Here is a 24,272-nt window from a genome sequence, read left to right on the forward strand (position 1 = left end):
TGAATATTACTAGGAGCTCATTGTTTTTATTAAATAATTTCTCTGATTTGTAGTTATCTTTCTTTTATGTGTGACTAAGATTCATAAACATATTTAATTAAAAAATAATTTTATGTGATTAAATTACATAGTTCTAGACTTAACACATTTACTAAATGCCTTGTTAGCTTCTATTCTTACACTAATTGCATTTTTATTGTGCCTTTTAAATCTCCCATATTACTGTCCTTATAGCAAACTAAGATCTTTAAGTCGACTTTTTTTTCAGAATAAGTTTATGTTAATAAGTAACTATCACAGTATCCCAAGCTCAAAGAAAGTTATAGTGTGTTGTACAAATTCTTCATCTAAAACAGTGTTAAGCGCCTAAAAAATAATTGTTGAACTTGCAAAAACTTCTACGTCCTAGGTACAGAATGTTTTTAAAAACTTTATGTACTCTTTATGTTTAGGAAAGTGCTGGCCAGCTGGAAATAAGAGCTCTTTCTCTAATTTATAAGTAAGTTGAATCTGTTTATTGAGAGAGTGAGTGTGTGTGTAAGATTTCTAATAGAGTCCCTCAATGATTGAGAATATTTGAGGTTTGATATATTGATAAGTAAAATGAAGCAGTCTAAGCAAAGTCAATGACAAAATTTGTGTCCGTTCGAATGGGATAATAAAGGATTTTAAGAATTGCCAGTATTATTCCTTTAGAAAATCAGAATACTCTAGAAGTTTTGTATATTTAACTTTGTACCTCTTGTGCATGCATGCTCTGTGGGGCAATATCACTTCCAATAGGGTAGAAATTGTTTCCTGAGGACAAAAAAATACTAGATATTACATTGGTTTATGATCCTTCAAAGGATCACGGTTCATAAACATGATTATAGTGTGTGTGTATGTGTGTGTGTATATATATATATAAACTAGATATATAGTATATTTGTTGTAATTTTTATAAGGAAATTAAAAGTATTTCTTTGTTCTTTAGAGAGGCAGTAATGGTGTAAAAATTTGAAGGACACTGCTCTATTGCTTTGAAAGTTCTGTTTAGGTCTTTAAAACTGAAGTGGCATTTCTGAAAGCATAGACTTTTGAAAATAGCTATAAAATGTGGGTTGTAGGGAATCTTGTTCATTTAAGGAGTTGGATCTGTGGATGACTTCTTCATTCTTAGGATGTGAGATGGAACATAGCTTGATAGAGTCAGAACTCTCTTGTATGGGAACTTGTTCAAAGGTAGTGTTTTGCAGTCTGCTTGTCCTTCCCTAAATCCAGCAAGAAGTAATACAGAAGAGGTATCGAGCAGGAAGCTAATCAGATGGTGGTTTTAAATAAGGGACCAGTTTTTAAATTGGCCTGCTTTTTGTTTTTATATGGCTCTAGCTAAGAATGCTTTTTAAAATTTTTAAAATGGTTTTAAAAAAAGAATAACATTTCATGGCATATGAAAATTATGTAAAAGTCAAATTTCAGTGTCCATAAATAAAGCATTATTGGAACATAATCATGTACATTTGTCTATACATTGTCTATGGCTGCTTTCAGACTAGAAAGTCAAAGTTGAGTAAATCATATAGCCTGCAAAAGCCATATGTTTGTTATCTGGTCATTTACCAAGAAAATCTTTCATTTACTAAGAAAATTTTGCCAACCCCTGCTTTAAATAAATAGGAGCCTCCAAAACTTACAGATACTCATACAGTGGAAAGTTTATCTTCTTTATTCCTCCTTTCCTCAAATTAAAAAGCATTTTTAAAATGCATAGGACTTTAGGGACAGTTAGCTAGCTATGCTGAATTAAAATTTAACCTCTTAAACATTTGAGTTATTTTATATGAACAAAGTAGGCAGTTTAAAAGCACAACTATTTGTTCCTATAACTATTTCTTGTGTATACTAAATTGTCTCTTCTCACCCATCTTTTTTTTCTACCCATGTAGTCGGGATTTCATTCTTTATCGCTATCCTGGCAAGCCTCCAACTTATGTCACAGATAATGGCTATGAAGACAAGGTAAGATAAGTGAGTGTTTACTAAAATAAACACTTGAATGATACTACCAGTTTGCTATCAACAAATCATCCTTTTTTAACCCAATTAATGAAAAATAAGCACAGTCTAAAAGCCAAGATTTTTTACAACCAAGCCTTTTCCTCTCCAGTTAGCCTTAGTATTCTTAGCTTTCTTTCTGAACAACCTGATCCTGTCACGCCTCTGTAGTAGGAAAAACCCACCCCAAACCCTAATTGACTCTTCACTGATTAGAAGATAGGATCAAACTCTGAAGCAAGACATTCAGTGCCCTTGTTGTTGTTCAGTCGTTCAGTTGTGTCAGACTCTTTGTGACCCCATGGACTGCAGTACGCCAGGCTTCCCTGTCTTTCACCATCTCCTGGACCTTGCTCCAACTCCTATCCATTGAGTCAGTGATGCCATTCCAGCTGTCTCCTTCTCTGTCTTCCCCTTCTCCTACCATCAATCTTTCCCAGCATCAGGGTCTTTTCCAGTGAGTCAGCTCTTCTCATCAGGTATTGGAGCTTCAGCTTTAGTATTGGTTCCTCCACTGAATATTCAGGACTGATCTCCTTTCGGATGGACTGGATGGATCTCCTTGCAGTCCAAGGGACTGTCAAGAGTCTTCTCCAACACCACAGTTCAAAAGTATCAATTCTTCGGTGCTCAGCTTTCTTTATGGTCCAACTTTCACATCCATACATGACTACTGGAAAAACCATAGTTTTGACTACAGACATTTATCAGTAAAGTAAGTCTCTGCTTTTTAATATGCTGTTTAGGTTTGTCATAGCTTTCCTTCCAAGGAGCAAGCATCTGTTAATTTCAAGGCTGCAGTCACCATCTTCAGTGATTTTGGAGCCCAAGAAAAACGTCTGTCACTGGTTCCACTGTTTCCCCATCTATTTGCCATGAAGTGATGAGACCAGATGCCATGATCTTAGTTTTTTAAATGTTGAGTTTTAAGCCAGCTTTTTCACTTTCCTCTTTCAACTTCATCAAGAGGCTCTTTAGTACCTCTTCACTTTTTGCCAGCGTCCCAAACCTTCTCTCCAGCTTCATTGTCCTTCAGCCTTAGTATATCATGAGGCCAGAGTGTCCAGCTTTCATGATTTCCTATGTATCTAAAATGTCAGTTTCTTTGAAACTTTACCAACTCCCCTGGAGTTATTGCCTCCTTTTTTGTTCCCCTAGCATCACCCAAGTAATTATAGTGTTTATCACCGTATATATGTTTTCATGTCTGTTTTTCTTATTAGTCTGAAAGTTTCTTAAGTATAGGGACATTGTGCTAAACTGTCTAGTAAAGTGCCTGGAAAAATAGTAGGAGGTTGTTGTGTTGGTTGAGAACTCTCAGCAGGTAAACAAGTTGTTTTTCAGCATACAGCTTTTCTTCCAAGAGTTTTTAAGAACACCCTTCCATCCACATGATTTGATTAGTGAATACAGATTACACAGTACTTGAGTTTTGTCTGTTTCATACCATAGAGCAAAATTCAGGCATCATTTTGATAGTAAGAAAAGACTAGACAGTGGTAGAATTGTTAGAATATTACATTAATCTAGATAGAATATTACATTAATCTAGATAGAAGACCTGAACTAGGCAAGTGGCATTAAGAATAGAAAAGACTGAATAGGATACAAGAGATAACTTCAATCGTAAGTATAAAGTGGAACATGTTAATTACCAATGTGTGCTAAGTTGCTTCAGTTGTGTCCAACTCTTTGTGACCCCATGGGCTGTAGCCCACCAGGCTCCTCTGTCCATGGGATTCTCTAGGCAAGAATACTGGAGGGGGTTGCCATTTCCTTCTCCAGGGGATCTTCCTGACCCGGGATTGAACCTGTGTCTTTTATGTCTCCTGCACTAGCAGAAGGATTCTTTACCACTAGTGCCACCTGGAAAGTCAAGTACTTCCCTTTTTTCTTTCATCAATAGTATTTAAAATACTGTTTTACCAGTAGTACTGCCAATTTGTTCAGTAAACATTAAGCCCCTATAGTGTACCAGTCAATTGACTGGGCTTTATGGATACCAAAATTAATAAAGCAGAATCCTTGCCCTTTTCTTATGAAGACAGACATGTAAATGATACAGTGCAGTGATATATTTTATAATAGAAATAGATGCAAGGAGCATAGAAAAAAAAGCCCTTCACTGTGCTTGAGGGAGTACAGAAAGTTTCCTGGTAGTTGTAATATTTAAGTGGAATATCCAAAAAATGAGTATAACAAATATGAAGGGCGGTCTATTCAGAGGAAACACTATATGCAAAGGCATAGAAGCAAGAGTTAATTTGTTAGTGGATTCCTTCAATCTCTAATTTTTTCAAACAATTTAAAGGCCAGGCTTACTGGCCTTTAATTATTTGCCAATTTGCCAAGATTATTTGCCAAATTATTTCAGTAAAAATGCTTACTGGCCTTTAATTATTTGCCAATTTGCCAAAATTATTTGCCAAATTATTTGCCAAAGTTATTTCAGTAAAAATGCTCCCTAGCTCCATATGATGAAATCTGTTTATATAAATCTGTCTAAGACCTTTTTGAATTTTTGTTCAAAAACCTCTATCTTGTGTAAGGGATGTAATCCCAAGTGATCAAGTCTGTTTCATTTTGAAGCCACCTCTGGCATCACCAACATGAGGTAACAAAGAGAATTCTCTGTGATCTGTAAGAGGATAGTGTCACCAAGTTTCCTTAGTAGAAAATTATCGTAAGCACTCTTTTTTTTTTCTACTTTCCTACACTACCCTGGCTAATTTCTCCCAGTAAACCAGTTCTCTGACCCCAGGTCTATTATTCTTCCCTATTCTTCTTCTTTTTTTTTTGAAATCACAACTCTATCAGTATAATCAATTTCAAAGTTCTGAGAGGGCATATCAAGCTAAAGTAAAACACAACAAAATTTAAGTTGCAAAGTTTCACCCACCCCAAGCGGTATTTGCATTTAAGAGAAGGTTTAGTAGTATTGCTCCTATATAGCATATTGATACACTGCTATACAATATAGTGAATAACATTTTGAATAAATTGAAATTCTTCCCCCATAGTCTTTTAAGTTTGGGATTTTGGTGTATTTGTCCTGTTTTCTCCATTTTTAGAAGCTAAGCTATATCTTTTGACTTCTGTTACACTTTCTGTTATATTCACTCAATTTGTAAAAGTTCCCATCTTTTGCAAATTTATAAATCAGGACTTGTGTGGTATATTATCAGGAATGTTATTGAGGCTCAGAGTGTTACCTTAGTAGTGGTTTTAATCTTGACATTTAAAAGTAACTGTCTTACCTCCCTTAGCACGATTATCTCTAGGTCCATTCATGCTGCTGCAAATGCCATTATTTCATTCTTTTTTTTTTTTGTCTGAGTAATGGTCTGTTGTGTGTGCGTGTGTGTATAAACCACATCTTTTTGGAAATCAACCACATACAAAGATGGTAAGAAGGTTAAATACAAAGTAGAGAAATATCTATATCCATAATCAGTGAAGGGATACACAAAATAGATGTAAAATATGTCAAAACAGTAGTGAGGGGAGAAGGGTAAAAATGCAGTTGATAAGATGCATCTGGAATTAAGAGATCAGCAGTTTAAAATCATCACGTATATGTAGATAAATTGCCATATATAAATTTAATGCTAACCACAAACCAGAAATCTATAATAAATATACTCACATAATAGAGAAAAGAATCCAAATGTTAAGATTAGAGGAAGTCATTGGCTCATAAGGGAAGAGAACAGAAGAAAGGAACAAAAAATTACAAAAACAACTTCAAAACAGTTAAAAGAATAAAAGGATGGAAAATTGTGTCAAGTATCTGGAGTAACTTAAACTCTCTGGTATACTGCTAGTATGAGTATAAATTGCATAACCACTTTGGAAAATATTTTTTTTATGGACATGGTTGGTTTACTGTATTGTGCTAGTTTCAGGTGTGCAGTGGGGTGATTCAGTTATATATATATATTATTTATATGTATATTATATATGTATATTTATTTTTCAGATTCTTTTCACTTATTAAAAAATAAAAGTAAATAAAGGTCACTGTCCAGAAAATCTTTTAATGGCATACAGGTTTCATTTATCTGTATTTAGATTTTAAAACTCGCTTTTTCCCCAGCTCTATTGAGATTTAATTGACATATATGCTAAGTGAAGTGAGTCAAACAAAGAAAGACAAATACTGTATGATATCACATGTGGAATCTGAAAGTTACTTTTTAAATTTTTTTAAAAGCAAATACTTTAAATTTTGATTTCTGATTAGCAGCTTCAAATATTTCAGAGTTGTAAGATATCTAACATTACTTGTTCTGTGTGTTGTTTTTTTTTTTTCCAGATTCTACTCTGCTATTCAAATAATGGTCATTATGATTCAGTGTACTCAAAGCAATTTCAGTCAAGTGCAGCTGTTTGTCAAGGTATGTGAAGGCTTTATAAATGTTTGGGTGTGCTTTCAGATGATTTGTTGCCAATCTTCAAATTGGGGTGGTCTACAATAAATAGCTCTTCTAAAACTCTGTTGGTGCCTGTTGAATTTGTATACTGGATTATAGCTATTTTCACATTGTTATGAAAAACTCTTGAACTGGAGTCTTGATTATTTTTTTTTCCTTTAGCTGTATTGTATGAAATTCTCTATAAAGATGTGTTTGTTGTGGATGAAGAAGAGTTGAAGACTGCAGTTGAGTTGTTTCGAAGTGGTTCCAAGAAGAACAGGAACAACGCTGTGACTGGCAATGAGGATATCCATATTGACTACAAGAGTTCAACTCAAGATAGGTAGCAAAGGGAAGAGGGATGTCAGCTATAGGATCATCTTGTTTCTGTGCATCATTGGAAATTGGAAGGGACCTGGCAGGCTTGTGATTTAGAGTATTTCTCTACAGTCATCTCTCAACATTTGCAGAGGATTGGTGCCAGGAACTCTGCAAACACCAAAACGCTCAATGCTCAAGTCCCTTATATAAAATGGTGTAGTATGTGCAGTCGGCCCTCTCCATATCCATTGGCTCTGCATCCACAGGTTAAACCAATTCCATCTGCTGTTGTTTGAGAATGTGGAACCTGCTGAAATGAAGGGGCCAACTTCATGTACACACACATGTATGTATATATGTATGCTCTTGTGTACAGGGATATACATTTTTTAATGGGAGAAGAGATGTTTTACCGAAAGATATGTTGCATTGTGAAACACCCAGACTTTGGGTGTTTGATCCAAGTCAGAATCATTCTTTATTCCTTTTCTCCTGTTAATATGTCTTGTGTCAATTTTTAGTCCAGCCAGAAGAACTCAAGAGGGGTGGGGAGGAATTTTCCCCTCCTGACAAATCTCGAGTCTGACCCCAGAATCAGTTTTTTAGTTGCTAGAAGAAACTTTAGAACTATCTAATCCCATGATTCTCAAACTTACATACAAATTACTTAGGGTGGTTGTTTAGAAAGGCACATTTTGGGGCCTCCTTTTAAAATTGAAGGTCAGAATAGGGCCAGGAATCTACTTTTTAAGCAAGTATACCCAAATACTCTATACAGTTGGGCCATGACCACACTTTGGGTGGGGGCGGGGGCAGGTGGTGACAACTAGTTCTAAATCAGTACATTGATTTGTAGATGGTAACTGAGGTTCATAGTGGTTACTTGATATATACATCCAGCTACCAGAAAAGAATCTCTCAGGCTAAAGGGGAGTTTTAGGCGCTTTTGAGTGTCTGCCTTTGGTACTCACTAGAAGTATACATTGTGTGGCCTCTTAGGAAGCAGCTGTGTTGAAAAGATTTAGTCAGAAACTTTGAGATCATAAAGTAGCTGTCATTTTATATTTCTTCCTGATTCTTCTGTCTGGAATTCAGATAGGTTTGTTGCTAGTCAGATGTAAACTTTTTGTTGTCTTGTAGTTCTGTTTCTTGAATGTTTAATGCTTAGTTTTTTCTTTTTTTGGATAAAGAGGTTTTTGTTTTTCAAACAAACAAACTTACAGTCAGCACTCCTAATCCAGATGTGGAGCCTGTGGATATAAAAGGCTGACCATGAGGGACTTGAGAATCTTGACTCTGGTACCTGCCTGCAGTCCTGGACCCAATCTCCCATGGATACCAAGAGATGACTGTATTAGGGGTGTGGGGGGTGGCAACCATTTATATCAGGGTAGAAGTTGCTTCATGCTTCACTGATTATTCATCCTAAGAACTTGAGGCTTAGTTTTAGGGAACAGACTGGTGGACACGGTGGGGGAAGGAGAAGGTAGACAAATCGAGAAATTAGCATTGACATACATACACTACCAATGCGTAAAATAGATAACTAGTGGGAAGCTGCTGTATAACACAGGGAGCCCAATCTGGTGCTCTGTGATGACGTAGAGGGGTGGAATGGGGGAAGGGAAGGAGGTTCAAGAGGGAGCGGATATATATACACATATATATATATAATTATGATTGATTCACATTGTTATATGGCAGAGACCACCACAACATTGTAAAGTGATTATCCTCCAATTAAAAAAAAAACCTGGGGCTTACAGAAACTTGTAGTAGGAAGGCAAGGTGTATTAGTTATTTTCTGCTACATAATATTTCCACAAACTTAGGAGCTTAAAACAACATTCTTATCTCATAGTTTATGTGGGTTAGGAATCTGGGCACAGCTTAGCTGGGTCTTCTGCTTAGGATGTCACAAGAATGTAATGAGGGTTTTGATCAAGATTGAGTTATCTGGAGCTTTGACTGGGGAAAAATCCAGGTGGTTCTTGGTGGTATTCAATTCCATGCAGCTCTAGGACTAAGAACTTCAGCTTTTTGTTGACAACCAGAGATAACCCTCAGCTCCTTGCTGCATGGGGTTGGTGAACATGGCTGATTCCTTATAGTCAACAAGAGAGAGAGAGAGATCAGCAAGACAGGCACTACATTGTTATGCTGTATAATGATACCAGTTCAGTTCAATTCAGTCACTCAGTCCTGTCCAGCTCTTTGCAACCCCATGGACCGCAGCACACCAGGCCTCGCTGTCCATCATCAACTACCAGAATTTACCCAAACTCCTGTCCATGGAGTTGGTGATGCCATCCAATCATCTCATCCTCTGTCATCCCCTTCTCTTCGGACTCTCAAGAGTCTTCCACGACATCACAGTTCAAATGCATCAGTTCTTTGGCACTCAGCTTTCTTTATAGTCCAACTCTCACATCCACACACGACTATTGCAAAAACCATAGCTTTGACATTTGTTGGCAAAGTAATGTCTCTGCTTTTTAATATGCTGTCTAGGTTGGTCATAACTTTCCTTCCAAGGAGTAAGCATCTTTTAATTTCAAGGCCGCAGTCATCATCTGTAGTGATTTTGGAGCCCCCCCCAAAATAAAGTCAGCCACTGTTTCCCCATCTATTTGCCATGAAGTGATGGGACCAGATGCCCTGATATTAGTTTTCTGAATGTTGTGTTTTAAGCCGGCTTTTTCACTCTCCTCTTTCACTTTCATCAAGAGGCTCTTTAGTTCCTCTTCAGTTTCTGCCATGAGGGTGGTGTCATCTGCATGGTTATTGATATTTCTGGCAGTCTTGATTTCAGCTTGTGCTTCTTCCAGCCCAGTGTTTCTCATGATGTACTCTGCATAGAGGTTAAATAAGCAGGGTGACAATATACAGCCTTGACGTACTGCTTTTCCTATTTGGAACCAGTCTGTTGTTCCAAGTCCAGTTCTGACTGTTGCTTCCTGACCTGCATACAGACTTGTCAGGAGGCAGGTCAGGTGGTCTGGTATTCCATCTCTTGAAGAATTTTCCAGTTTGTTGTGGTCTACACAGTCAAAGGCTTTGGTGTAATCAATAAAGCAGAAGTAGATGTTTTCCTGGAATTCTCTTGCTTTTTCTATGATCCAGCAGATGTTGGCAATTTGATCTCTGGTTCCTCTGCCTTTTCTAAATCCAAGTTGAACCTTTGGAAGTTCACAGTTTACGTATTGTTGAAGTCTGGCTTAGAGAATTTTGAGCATTACTTTGCTAGCGTGTGAGATGAATGCAATTGTGTGGTAGTTTGAACATTTTTTGGCATTGGCCTTCTTCGGGATTGAAATGAAAACTGACCTTTTCACGTCCTGTGGCCACTGCTGAGTTTTCCAAATTTGCTGGTGTATTGGATGCAGCACTTGCACAGCATCATCTTTTAGGATTTCAAATAGCTAAACTGGAATTCAGTTACCTCCACTAGCTTTGTTTGTAGTGTGGCTTCCTAAGGCTCACTTGACTTCACATTCCAGGATGTCTGGCTCTAGGTGAGTGATCACACTATCGTGATTATCTTGGTCGTGAAGATCTTTTTTGTACAGTTCTTCTGTGTATTCTTACCACCTCTTCTTTGTATCTTCTGCTTCTGTTAGGTCTATCCCATTTATGTCCTTTATTGAGCCCATCTTTGCGTGAAATGTTCCCTTGGTATTTCTGATTTTCTTGAAGAGATTTCTAGTCTTTCCCATTCTGTTGTTTTCCTCTATTTCTTTGCACTGATCACTGAGGAAGGCTTTCTTATCTCTTCTTGCTATTCTTTGGAACTCTGCATTCAAATAGGTATATCTTTCCTTTTCTCCTTTGCTTTTCACTTCTCTTCTTTTCACAGCTATTTGGAAGGCCTCCTCAGACAGCCATTTTGCTTTTTTTGCATTTCTTTTTCTTGGGGATGGTGTTTATCCCTGTCTCCTATACAATGTCACACACCTCTGTCCATAGTTCCTCAGGCACTCTATCAGGTCTATTCCCTTAAATCTATTTCTCACTTTCACTGTATAATCATAAGGGATTTGATTTAGGTCATACCTGAGTGGTCTAGTGGTTTTCCCTACTTTCTTCAATTTAAGTCTGAATTTGGCAATTAGGAGTTTATGATCTGAGCCACAGTCAGCTACTGGTCTTGTTTTTGCTGACCGTGTAGAGTTTCTCCATCTTTGGCTGCAAAGAATATAACCAATCTGATTTCGATGTTGGCCATCTGGTGATGTCCATGTGTGGAGTCTTCTCTTGTGTTGTTGGAAGAGGGTGTTTGCTATGACCAGTGCGTTCTCTTGGCAAAACTCTCTTCGCCTTTGCCCTGCTTCATTCTGTACTCCAAGGCCAAATTTGCCTGTTACTCCAGGTGTTTCTTGACTTCCTACTTTTGCATTCCAGTCCCCTATAATGAAAAGGACATCTTTTTTGGGTGTTAGTTCTAAAAGGTCTTGTAGGTCTTCATAGAACCGTTCAACTTGAGCTTCTTCAGTGTTACTGGTTGGGGCGTAGGCTTGGATTACCGTGATATTGAATGGTGTGCCTTTGAAATGAACAGAGATCATTCTGTTGTTTTTGAGATTGCATCCAAGTACTGCATTTTGGATTCTTTTGTTGACTATGATGGCTACTCCATTTCTTCTAAGGGATTCTTGCTCACAGTAGTAATATAATAGTCATCTGAGTTAAATTCACCCATTCCAGTCCATTTTAGTTTGCTGATTCCTAAAATGTCAACGTTCACTCGTACCATCTCCTATGTTTGACTGCTTCCAATTTGCCTTGATTCATGGACCTAACATTCCAGGTTCCTATGCAATATTGCTCTTTACAGCATTGGACTTTGCTTCTATCACCAGTCATATCCAGCACTGGGTAGTGTTTTTGCTTTGGCTCTGTCTCTTCATTCTTTCTGCAGTTATTTCTCCGCTCATCTCCAGTAGCATATTGGGCACCTACTGACCTGGGGAGTTCATCTTTCAGTGACCTATCTTTTTACCTTTTCATACTCTTCATGGGGTTCTCAAGGCAAGAATACTATACATCATGTATATAATGATATACATCCTGTCTATTCGTTAGATGCAGGCTTAGAGGGGAATTGTACAAGCATGTGAACACCAGGAGGTGGGGACCATATGGACCATCTTAAGATTTTTTTTCCCCACAGGAGGAGTGAAATACAGAAGGTGTATGTAGCACGTACTTTAAGAAAAAGAAGCATAATGTTGGGATATTGGGATGAAATGTTGGGATGAAAAATTTGCCTCATTTTTAGAACTGAACTACTTTACCACTAGGTGGTGGTATAGTCATTAGACTTAAGACTTCTTAGCTACTGCATTTATATAAAGCTCTTTGTTCTAAATCTTTTCAATTAGGACTGAAGAGTGGGGTGCCTGCTGCAATGTTGAAAATATACCAGAGGGGCACAATCAAGGAACAGCCGAAACAAAGGTTTGAGATCTTCTAGGGCAAATAATTTCATAATCTTGGCTTGCAATATTATAAGTTAAACTAGTAAAGGTCAGATGGTCCATTATAGTTATATAGGGTGGGGGAGGAGCTGATGTTTTCCTTTGTGGAAGTCTTGATCTGAAAATGTAAAATGTGTGCTTAATATTCTCTGAATTTTTATTCTTATGGAGTTGTAATTTTTTTCCAAAGCTTACTCTGAACACTTCAGAAATTTCAGAAGCTGTTGTTTTCAAGTTAAAGTAATATTAGAAACCTGGTGGATATTTGGTTTGCAGTCAGTCTTCTGTTGCTAAGGTTTCTTTTTGTCATTAAAGAGAGTAATGTTTATTCCTGTTTCACTCAGAGAAAATAGGCAGTAATCCTAGTTAGAGAAGCAAGAGGAATTTTACCATCTGTATAGGTCTAAAATCAAGCAGACCTTCAGTTTGAGACTAGCTAAATAGGGCAAATATTACTAGAACAATCTTTGTGTATGCCCTCAAGTGCTGGTATTTTGGAAACAGTATGGGATACCATGACATTCTAGGAAAGCAGAAGAAAAAGCTAAGTCTTTGGAAATTGTAACAGATTTTGTTCAGAATGAAGTAGTTTTCAGATTTGTCCAGGTGACTTTAGGGTACAGAAACACTTGCACCTCTGTGTGTCTATCAAGATGAGACTTGTTGAATAGCCCTGACTGAATCTTTAATTCTTGTCTGTGTTGCATTGGTTTATATATGTCCTGAGTTATTGGATGCTTTAGAAAATATTTCCCTTCTGTCATCTATAACCTTTTAGATTTCTGCATATTACTTAGACTCCTGATTTTTAAAATACACAGTAAAACTTATTGTGGTTTTTATTTCTTTTAATAAAGAAGGAAAGGCCTATATGTACAGAGTTTTATAAAAAGGAAAAGAACCTTTTTTCTTCTTTCTTTATAGAAGGAAGACTTAAGGATGGTGAGTTGTAGCATGATTATTTTTGTTTTAGTCTCCAGAAAATCCATCAAAGATGCTCTTCCCCTATAAGGTGCTCAAATCCCTGGATCCAGAAATCTATCGTAATGTAGAATTTGATGTTTGGTTGGACAGCAGAAAAGGTAATGAAATAACGGGATATTTTTGAATCCTGACAGATCTAGGAGAACAATTTTGCAAATTCTTTTAAAATAAGAGATGTTTTCAAACCATGGTTATGAAAAACACTTTTATATGTTTATATGGTACTTTTTAGCCTACTCAATACATTATTTAAGTCCAAAGGAGGAAGCAAATAGGTATAGAATTGGTGAGGGATCTTTTAGAGTCTGATGTTCATCAGGGACTTCAACTTTGCAAAGATTCTGTCTTAGATAACTTGAAGAGTACCAGAATTGTAAGTGGAAATAAATTCCACTTAAGTTTAATGTGTTAAGATGGATGATAGATGAATAAGTCAAGTGTTAGCAAACTGTGACATGTGAGTCAAATCCAATCTGCCACCTGTTTTTGTATGGTCCATGAACTAAGAATGGTTTTCTATTTTTAAGTGGCAGGGAAAAATTAAAAGAACAATATGTTATGACACATGAAAATTATATTCAATTTTCAGTGACCATAAGGTTTTATGACAGATTTAAATAGTTGCAACAGAGTCTGTATGGCCTACATTCTTTAAAATATTTATTATCTGGCTCTTTACAGAGAAAATTTGCCAACCTTTGAAGTAGGTAATTGTTTCTCTCTCCTTATTAACTAAGATGATCAAATTAGGTCTTAAAGTTCTGCCATCAGTGTAGCCTTTAATGTTTCGTATTCAACTCCTTGGACCTTGGTGATGAGCCTAGGTATAGTTAATAATCTAGAATGAGATTAATACTTTGTAGAACACAATAAATTGCTAAAAATACAGTTGACCCTTGAACAACATGAAGGTTAGGGTCACTGATCCTCCAAGCGGTTGAAAATCCAGATATAATTTGTAGTCTGCCCTCAGTATTCCCAATTCCTCTGTATCCACAGTTCCACATCCTCCGATTCAACCAGCCTCGGTATTTGTAGTACTATTGAAAAAAATCTACATATGAGTGGATCCCTGCAGTTCAAACCCATGTTGTTCAGGGGAAAACTGTATTGCTTTGAAGAAGCTGCATAGTGTTTCTTTTTCTTTTTTTTCTTTTCTTAAAAAATTGAAGTGTTACTTTCAAATTGAACCTTATTGGTGTATGACTAATTCTAAGATTACAATCTCCAAGTTTGCACTTATTTGTGTCTTAAAGCACAGAACTATTCTGGCAAATCTCCTTAAATTGACCACAGTAATAACCTGTTAAGAGTGATGGAAAGACCTTTCAGGACAGTGGTCCCTCACCTTTTTGTCACTAGGGACTGATTTCGTGGAAGACAGTTTTTCCATGGACCAGGAGGGGAATGGTTTTGGGATGGTTCAAGCATGTTACATGTATTGTGCACTTTATTTTTATTATTACATCAGCTCCACCTCAGATCATCAGGCGTTAGATCCCGGAGGTTGGGGAACCCTGCTTCTGGACATTTTCCCTACAGATTTTATATTATAGGGTTTGGTAGCATTGTCAAAAACACTGTGGTAAAAACAAATTAGAAAATGAACTGTTGTAAAACAGGAAAGGAACCAGTTCAGTTGAGCTTGAATCTTCATTTTCTTTTAATAGAACTTCAAAAATCTGATTATATGGAGTATGCTGGGAGACAGTACTATTTGGGAGACAAATGTCAGGTTAGTTTCTTCTTTAAAGAATCAGTAAATTGTTTTTCTGAGATTGTCGTTTTAGTCATTAATATGTGATTAACAAAACTAATTAATGTTTATGTTAGGTTTTAATTACAAGCTTGTGATTATATGTAAAGTGTAAAGCTTTTTCAGCTTGTGCTGCCTCCATTGAACTGGACTGGCAGTGTTTATTATCAGCTGCTTTAATAAGTAGATACGGAACTCCATTTCAGGAGAAAGTATTTTTGCTTAGCAAAAGCCAGATCTGCTGATAGACTCAAGACTAGATGTGTTCTTACTGTTTCTTCCCTTCTTTCAGGTTCGCTTGGAATCAGGTGGAAGATATTATAATGGTCATATTCAGGAAGTTGGAAATGAAAACAGTTCAGTAACAGTCTTCATTGAAGAGCTGGCAGAAAAGTAAGAATATAATAATTTGTTGAATTAACTAAAATCTATGGCTCTTGATGCCTTTTTATAGTATTAAATTGAGAACTACCAGGATGCTAGTAAGAGAACAAAGTTATATTTGGTACTGGCCTAAGATGACTTATTTTGAATTGTAAAAGCATGTGATGAAGTATGAAAGTTCAGTATCTCTATGCATAAGTTTTGAAATCCTAGGTAATAGCCAACTTATTAAAAATAATAAGTACAACAAAATTCTGATATAAATTTATACTAATTTGAAAACTAGTTTGCTAACTGAGCCTCTGCCAATATCAAATTAGGGTAGTCCATTCGTTCTCAAACTTTAACATACCCCAGAATTACATGGAGAGCTTGTTAAAATTCAGATTGATGAGTTCTGTCCCCAAAGTTTAATTTAGGAAGTTTGTGGTGGGGTCCAAGATTTTGAACTTGTAATAAGTTTCCAGGTGATACTAATGCTGTTGGTCCACTTTGAGAACCATTAAACTAGGCTGTGCTGCCCTAACAACCAGACTCTCAGCAAACTTAAGAAAGAGTTCATTTCTTTCTCATTTAGCATGTTCATAGTAGGTCAACAAAGGGGCCCAGGTTGACAAGGGCTCTATCCAGACATACGCTGCCATGATCACAGGCAGGTGGAAAATGAAAACTTGAGAAACCATGTGCTGACTTTTAAAGCATATGCTCACATTTTACTGGCTAAAATACGTTACATAATTAAGCCTAAAGTCAGTGGGGTGAGAAAATATAATCCTTCTCCAAGGAGAGGCAGCAATTATTTGTAAACTTGTCTACCACAGTCTTTCCTACTTAATGTGATATGTGCTATAAACAGCTATACCTGTGGCAGATTCATGTTGATGTATGGCAAAACCAATACAGTATTGTAAAGTAATTAACCTCCAATTAAAATAAATAAATTTATATTTTAAAAAACAGCTATGAATTTATACAAACTGCTCTTAGTTTTCTAATGTACAAAGAAAACTTCAATAAGGAGGCTAGGGGTTACAGGTTTAAGTAGAAAACACTTGAAAATGAAGCAGGAGGGATGTGTATAAAATGAGAATTGACTTTTGCAGTGGCTTCATGTTGTTATCTCTACCTTTAAGGCATGTTGTTCCACTAGTTGACTTAAAACCAGTTACCCAAGTGACACCTGTTCCTGCCTGGAATGCTATGCCCAGTATGAAAGGAAGAAGTTACCAGAAAATTTCTGGGGACTACATCCCAGAAATAGGTTTGTATACTAAAAGCTTTATTATTGTCCTCTTCTTGTACTTACCTACATTGCACTTATTTTTAAAGCTGTAACTTAAGTCTTATCCTGGTTTAGAGCTCCTCCTTTGACACTACTGAAGTTTGGGGATGGATAATACTTTGTTGTAGGGAGCTGTCCTATGCATTGTAGGATGCTTGGCAGCATCCCTGGCCTCTGCTCACGAGATGCCAGCAGCATTCTTCTCCAAGTTATGAGAACCAAAAATGTCTCCAGACATTGCCAAATGTGCCACAAGGAGGGAAGGGGCAAAATTGTCCCTAGCTGAGAACTACTGTGTGGGTGACTTTGTTTAAGCTTAAGCTGGGGTGGACTTTAAGCTCTAAAACTTGAAAAGATTTCTCAAAGAACTAGGAAAGCATCTCATGGAAGCAACCAGAGATATTAATAGGCATAATTTATTGGATAATAGTAACATAGGAAATTGAATGACTAACTGTTTTGATGACAAAAGTTGCCTGTACTAAAGACAGTGCTGAGATGTCCATCAATAACAGAAGTTACTTGTTCGTTTTGCCCTCCCAAATGGAACACCTAGTACATCCTTTTTTTCTCTAGTACATCCTTTGAAAATACAGACATTTCTTCCCCTGTATTCATATGGATTTCCTAGAAAAACATCTGCGTGTTCTAGACATTTGTGGGATACCTTGGACCTTTTGCTTTGGTTATGAAGCTTATTGCTTACTGCTTTGTTTTCTTGAAAGCTATGTCAGAGATGGACATGAAGCAACGGAAGAAGATGTTCAAGAAATTTAGAGGGAAAGAGGTTTATATGACTATGGCTTACAGCAGGGAAGAACCCCTTCTCCCACCCAGGCTTCAGCACAGTATGCATTATGGGCATGGCCCTCCAATGCACTACTCACAGACAGCTGGCAATGTTATGTCGAATGAATATTTTCATCCTCAACATTCATCTCAGAGACAAGGTCGGGGATATGGGATGCCCAGGTAGGTGTTAACTAACTTTGAAGATAATGTACATCTCTGTTTAGACATTGGAAATAATTCCTGGGCAGAATTACGGTGGAACTTAGAAATATCTTAATAGTTTAGATTTCTCTTATAATCTCTACCTGAAGGAACATAGAGAATGGAAATGATGTATACTTAAATTCTTGGCAAACTTATGGAAGACTCATATTCTCACAGTCTAGGAGAATATGGAGCAGTTGAAAACATGCTAGAAGATAGAATGCCATCAAGCTGAGTGCCATGTATATGGCACTGAATCTATCAATAATGAATAGGCCAAACCGTAATGGAAAAGAATAGGAAAAAAGAATGTGTATATATATATATAACTGAATCACTTTACAGCAGGAATTAATACAACATTGTAAATCAGCTGTACTTCAATTAAAAACAATGGATAGGCCTAATGTCAGTAGTGAGGAAAGCAAAGCTCTTTCTATTTGATTGTTTTTAGAAAGATATGTTAATTCTATTTAACTACAAAGACTGACTACTCAAGCAGTAGTAAAAAAGAGTTCTGTTTCCCCCCCCATTCTTAGGGATTCATCTCGCTTTATAAACAGGCACAACATGGCAGGTCCTAAAGTCGGTTTTATCCCTGGTCCAGGTAAAAGGTGCTGCCAGAGCTATGATAACTTCTATAGATCTCGGTAAGTGAACTTTAAGTGTGGAAGGTTAGAGAAAATGAGTGAGTTTGACTTTATTGCTATGCAATAAATATATGGACTAATATTTTTAAAGTGTCAACATAGAGGCATTTGAACTAGTATTTAGAAATTTAGAAACAAGTTAGTATCATATTTTATCTTTTTATCCCCTTCTAATTCTGCAAACTTAAGTTCCTTTAGACGTAGTCACCGCCAGATGCATTGTATGAATAAGGAATGCCAATTTAGCTTTGCTCCAGAGAATGGACAAATGCCCAGGGGCTTGGAAGAAACCATTACTTTTTATGAAGTTGAAGAAGGGGATGAAACTGCTTATCCAGCTTTACCTGTAAGTAGTTTAAAGTTTTACTCACAAAGCTATTTACTTTTCTCTTTTATTTTTTTAAATGTAATCTGGATAAATTTTAGCTATTTTGCAAATTACCAAATAAAGCCCTGCCTAGAAAACATGAATTTTCATCTTAGAGCTTTTAAAAATTAGAGAGGGGAATTTTTTAAGCTGTCCTTACATAAGAGGCATCAGAGAAGGCAATGGCACCCCACTCCAGTACTCTTGCCTGGAAAAGCCCATGGACAGAAGAGCCTAGGAGGCTACAGTCCACGGGGTCACAAAGAGTCAGACAGACTGAGCGGCTTCACTTTCACGCATTGGGGAAGGAAATGGCAACCCACTCCAGTGTTCTTGCCTGGAGAATCCCAGGGACGGAGGAGCGTGGTGGGCTGCCGTCTATGGGGTCGCACAGAGTCAGACACGACTGAAGCGATTTAGCAGCAGCAACAGAAGAGGCGTAGAGGTGGACTTGCCTATAAAAGTATGGGCTAAAATTTTGTTTTCTTGATCATTACTTCCTCACATATTTTTGATTCTCAAGTACATTTTAAATGTTTGTAGCTTTTTCTCTGACTATATAGGGGCATTGTGTTTGTGTGTATCTCTTTGGTACAGAATCATGGAGGGCCCTCCACAGTGGTTCCTGCTTCTTCGAGATTCTGTGTTGCAAGGCGAGGACATAGCTCGGGAAAACAGCCTTTGAATTCAGAGGAGGGTGATGGCCAGAGTGACAGTGGTGAGTCAGTTACAGTTCAATATTTTTTTTTATTTTTATGTTATTTTATTATTATTATTATTTTTTTTTTTTTTACTTTACAATATTGTATTGGTTTTGCCATACATCAACATGAATCTGCCACGGGTGTACACGAGTTCCCCATCCTGAACCCCCCTCCCACCTCCCTCCCCATATCATCCCTCTGGGTCATCCCAGTGCACCAGCCCCAAGCATCCTGTATCCTGCATTGAACCTAGACTGGCGATTCATTTCTTGTATGATACTATACATGTTTCAATGCCATTCTCCCAAATCATCCCACCCTCTCCCTCTCCCACAGAGTCCAAAAGACTGTTCTATACATCTGTGTCTCTTTTGCTGTCTCGCATACAGGGTTATCATTACCATCTTTCTAAATTCCATATATATGCGTTAGTATACTGTATTGGTGTTTTTCTTTCTGGCTTACTTCACTCTGTATAATAGGGTCCAGTTTCATCCACCTCATTAGAACTGATTCAAATGTATTCTTTTTAATGGCTGAGTAATACTCCACTGTGGATATGTACCACAGCTTTCTTACCCATTTGTCTGCTGATGGACATCTAGGTTGCTTCCATGTCCTGGCTGTTATAAACAGTGCTGCGATGAACATTGGGGTACACATGTCTCTTTCAATTCTGGTTTCCTCTGTGTGTATGCCCAGCAGTGGGATTGCTGGGTCATATGGCAGTTCTATTTCCAATTTTTGAAGGAATCTCCACACTGTTCTCCATAGTGGCTGTACTAATTTGCATTCCCACCAACAGTGTAAGAGGGTTCCCTTTTCTCCACACCCTTTCCAGCATTTATTGCTTGTAGACTTTTGGATCGTAGCCATTCTGACTGGCGTGAAATGATACCTCATTGTGGTTTTGATTTTCATTTCTCTGATAATGAGTGATGTTGAACATCTTTTCATGTGTTTGTTAGCCATCTGTATGTCTTCTTTGGAGAAATGTCTATTTAGTTCTTTGGCCCATTTTTTGATTGGGTCGTTTATTTTTTCTGGAATTGAGCTGCAGGAGTTGCTTGTATATTTTTGATATTAGTTCTTTGTCAGTTGCTTCATTTGCTATTATTTTCTCCCATTCTGAAGGCTGTCTTTTCACCTTGCTTATAGTTTCCTTTGTTGTGCAGAAGCTTTTAATTTTAATTAGGGCCCATTTGTTTAGTTTTGCTTTTATTGCCAATATTCTGGGAGGTGGGTCATAAAGGATCCTGTTGTGATTTATGTTGGAGAGTGTTTTTTAAAAAAGATGATTCTTGTTGTATGAACACAACAGGGCTAAAGTTTTGGTTTGGAAAGGGTCCCACTCCGTTCTGGCAGCTCATTTTGAAAGTTATCAGTTTTTTGTATCAGAGCTTGCTAGATTTTCAGGATGTCTTGATATTTTTCAGAAAGACAGACTTCTATTTCTGTAAGGCCACTACATTGTTAAAATGTTCAGTTCTCTGATAGGTCTTCAGTGAGTTTTGATTTGGTGAGATTTCAGTATTGGAAATATCTATTCTTTATTAGTAAGGAACTGTTTATGTTGTCCATACCATTTATATAATTACTTTAGATTTTCCCGTGATTGTTATTTTATAAGACTGCTATGAAATAATTTCTTTTCCTGAAGAAATCTATTTGATCTATGAACATTACTATTCATTGAGTTCTAATGGCCATATGCTGTACTAAGCAATTATATTTAAATTTTAATATAATACTTTGTCCCTCTGAGGAATGTGTATCTTTGTTTTATATATGAGGAAATTGAGATTCAAAGGGAAAATGACATAGCTAAAATCATATACTTGGTAAATGGCAGAGATTAGATTATTTATAACAGCTTTACTTAGATATAACTTACACATTTGTACACTTCACCTAACATGTAGAATTCAGTGTTTAAAATGAAAATGGTGGCTTTCAGTATAGTCATGAAGTTGCACACATTATCACAATCAATTTTGGAAGAAGAAACCCTGTACCCATTAGTGGCCTTCCGTAGTGGCTCAGCTGTTAAAGAATCCACCTACAGTGTGGGAGACCTGGGTTCGATCCCTGGGTTAGAAAGATCCCCTGGAGAAGGGAAAGGCTACCCATTCCAGTATTCTGGCCTGGAGAATTCCATGGACTGTACAGTCCATGGGGGTCCAAAGATTCGGACATGACTGAACAACTTTCACTTCACTAGTGGCTCAGACAGTAGAGGATCTGCCAGTGATGCAGGAGACCTGGGTTCAGTTCTTGGGTTGGGAAGATCCCCTGGAGGAGGGAATGGAAACCCACTCCAGTATTCTTGCCTGGAGAATTCCATGGACAGAGGAGCCTGAGAGGCCACAGCCTAGGGAGTCATAGAGAATCAGACACGACTGAGCAACTAACACTTTTACCTATTAGTGGTCATTCCCCATTATCCCCCCAGCATCCCCTTCCCTGCTACCAGTCATACGTAGCCATCAGTCTGCTTTCTGTCTTAATGGATTTGCCTGTTCTGGATATTTCACATAAAAGGATTCATGCAATATATGGTCCTTTGTGACTGGCAGAGATCAGTTTTGAACTTGGTTTTATCTGACTTTAAAGCATATATATGTGTATATATACACACACCATTAATAGTTGTTAGGAGTGCCTTGCATTGTGAAATGTGCTTTTTTTAATAACTGTTTTTCTGTAAAATGATATATGCCTATTGAAACACTTCTGGAGGAATTGGGTGGATTAAGGAGGTATGAGGTCTGAATGATTTTACTTACTGGTCAGCATCTTTTCTTATATTCTTCTTGCTGCTATTTATGATGAAGAAAATAGATATTTTTAATAATTTAATGAAGACAAAATATCTAGCCCAAGAATGATCTTTGAAGAATTTGTACATGTATGTGTATGACTGCGCTTATGTATGCATATTCTCGGCTCTTTTACTCAGGATGACCCTTTGTCTATTTCTTTTAGTGTGGTGGGTACATTCAGATGTACTGTTCACCTATAGTGGCATATTTAGAGTAACCAAATATTTTTTCTCACCTTAAATCCTGTTTTCTGGAAGAGCTGCCTGCATGTGTATTTGATAAGTGACATGTTTAAGAATCAAATCCACTTTTGACCTTTGGGGTTTTATTTGGTGGAAAGCGGTCCAACTGAAGGCTGATTTTTCTCTGAATTTCAATGATATAGCAGTCTTAGAGAAAAGTACATCAGTCCTCTAAGCCATCTTCTGACAACAAACTGATTTTCAATGTATTATATACCTGTATCAGGATGAAAAATAGATGGTATGACATATTCCTTTAATGTTCACCTAAGCAACCTATTGGTTATTATAGTCACATTGCTTTATAATCACCATTTCCTATATGTCAAGCATCATGCTATGTTCTTTTCACCCCACTATGAGCTAGGTACTATTATCCCTGTTTTATAGTGAAGAAATGAAGACACAGAAATTAAATAACCTGCCTAAAGTGATACAGTTATTCAAGATTCAAATCTAGACAGTCCTAACTCCAGAGCCAGTGAAGTTAATCACCATAATCTACTGCCAGAATTGGACAGAGTTGGGTTTTTCACGTCTGCCTGAACTCTTTAAGAAGCAAGGGAATTTTCAAAGGAGAAATTTGTACTGTTTATAGCCAGTCTGACTAATATCTGTTGACTATTATGAAAGCTTTAAATCACTTGTTTCAAGGATGTGTACATTTTAGTTTTGAACATGTACCCATAAAACTTGAGAAAAAGCAAGTGCTGGCCATCTGATGCTGCTGAGCAAAAAGCTCTACATAAATGCACTTTTTCTGTCTTTTTTAGGAGGATATCATGAAGAATATATTTATCTTTCAGGTCAGTGAGATCTGATATTCATTATTTATAAAATTTTGAACTATAAAATAATGCTCATTATTGTACTTTGGTTATATCTTCTAGAACCAGACTATGACACTTCAGGTGTTTATAGCACAGCTGAATCTACTGCAAACTTGGTAGGTATTTAATTATAGTCACAAACACATATAGCTCCTGTGTACTAAAGCACTGTTCTAAGAGCTATGCACTTAAATGTGTTTAAGTCAGAATAGTCCTATGAGGTATTAGGGTATCATTCTGACTTTGTAGATGAAATTGAGACCCAGAAATTAGCTCATCTAAAATCACATTTTTTTGGAATTTATCCTAGATGTTCCTAATATGTGTGGATACAAGAGGAAATTTGAACATTGGCAGTGATGATTTTTTTAGAGGATTTTGTCATGGGTCATTAATCTCAGGTATTTAATTTAGCAAGAGTTTGTTTCTGGGTTATGCTACTTGCATAGTGGAGGTCTTTAGGAGGGCTCTGCTTAGGGGCTTAGGCTGATGGAAGTTCCATACATGATTGGTAAGACAGGAAACAAAAGGTAGTGAATGGTGCGCTGGCTCTTACAGCTTCCACGTGGAGGTGACATGTATTACTTACTTTTCCATTTCTTTTTCATTGGACTGAGCATGTTTCCCTTGAGACTCTTAACTTCTCTGTGCCTGGAAGTTAAACACTTGTAATCCTTAGTGTTATTAAAATATTTCCAACATTTAACCAAACTCCCTCATATGGACCAATTACTTCCTTCCACATCAAAGGAGGCAACCCCAAAATCTACTTCAGTGTGATTAAACTCAGAGCCCAAGGTTTCTGAAAAATGTGTAGTACTCTTTGTATTGAGTCCAGATGTGGTTCCTCTTGATCTGGAGGCCTAAAACCAAAGATACAAAGTTATTTACCCTCTACATACCCAATTTATAGTGGTAGACCAGGGACTAAAAACTTGCAATTGAAATTCCCATCAGATCCAGGGAGAATGGGAGAAACAGTTACTGGCCTGTAGCATTTCTGAC

At 37.1% G+C, this 24,272-nt stretch overlaps 1 protein-coding gene across 6 annotated transcripts in view; it reads left to right on the forward strand.

Annotated features, from left to right (window-relative positions):
- The window catches only part of LOC120881399 (putative bifunctional UDP-N-acetylglucosamine transferase and deubiquitinase ALG13), a 73,295-nt gene that overhangs the window by 20,191 nt on the left and 28,832 nt on the right, over positions 1-24,272 (forward strand). For 5 of the 6 annotated variants that reach the window (XM_040265104.1, XM_040265103.1, XM_040265099.1 and 2 more), the window contains exons 4-18: positions 453-499; positions 1,929-2,001; positions 6,353-6,434; positions 6,633-6,795; positions 12,155-12,230; positions 13,224-13,332; positions 14,905-14,969; positions 15,283-15,383; positions 16,508-16,635; positions 17,382-17,628; positions 18,192-18,302; positions 18,492-18,648; positions 19,267-19,387; positions 23,211-23,243; positions 23,328-23,383. In XM_040265104.1, the coding sequence (XP_040121038.1) occupies positions 453-499; positions 1,929-2,001; positions 6,353-6,434; positions 6,633-6,795; positions 12,155-12,230; positions 13,224-13,332; positions 14,905-14,969; positions 15,283-15,383; positions 16,508-16,635; positions 17,382-17,628; positions 18,192-18,302; positions 18,492-18,648; positions 19,267-19,387; positions 23,211-23,243; positions 23,328-23,383 (1,569 nt within the window). The remainder of the gene's footprint in view (positions 1-452; positions 500-1,928; positions 2,002-6,352; positions 6,435-6,632; positions 6,796-12,154; positions 12,231-13,223; positions 13,333-14,904; positions 14,970-15,282; positions 15,384-16,507; positions 16,636-17,381; positions 17,629-18,191; positions 18,303-18,491; positions 18,649-19,266; positions 19,388-23,210; positions 23,244-23,327; positions 23,384-24,272) is intronic. The other variant, XM_040265101.1, reaches the window with a different exon arrangement.

This window comes from Oryx dammah, unplaced genomic scaffold, assembly GCF_014754425.2.
Source record: "Oryx dammah isolate SB20612 unplaced genomic scaffold, SCBI_Odam_1.1 HiC_scaffold_23, whole genome shotgun sequence".
Taxonomy (NCBI): domain Eukaryota; kingdom Metazoa; phylum Chordata; class Mammalia; order Artiodactyla; family Bovidae; genus Oryx; species Oryx dammah.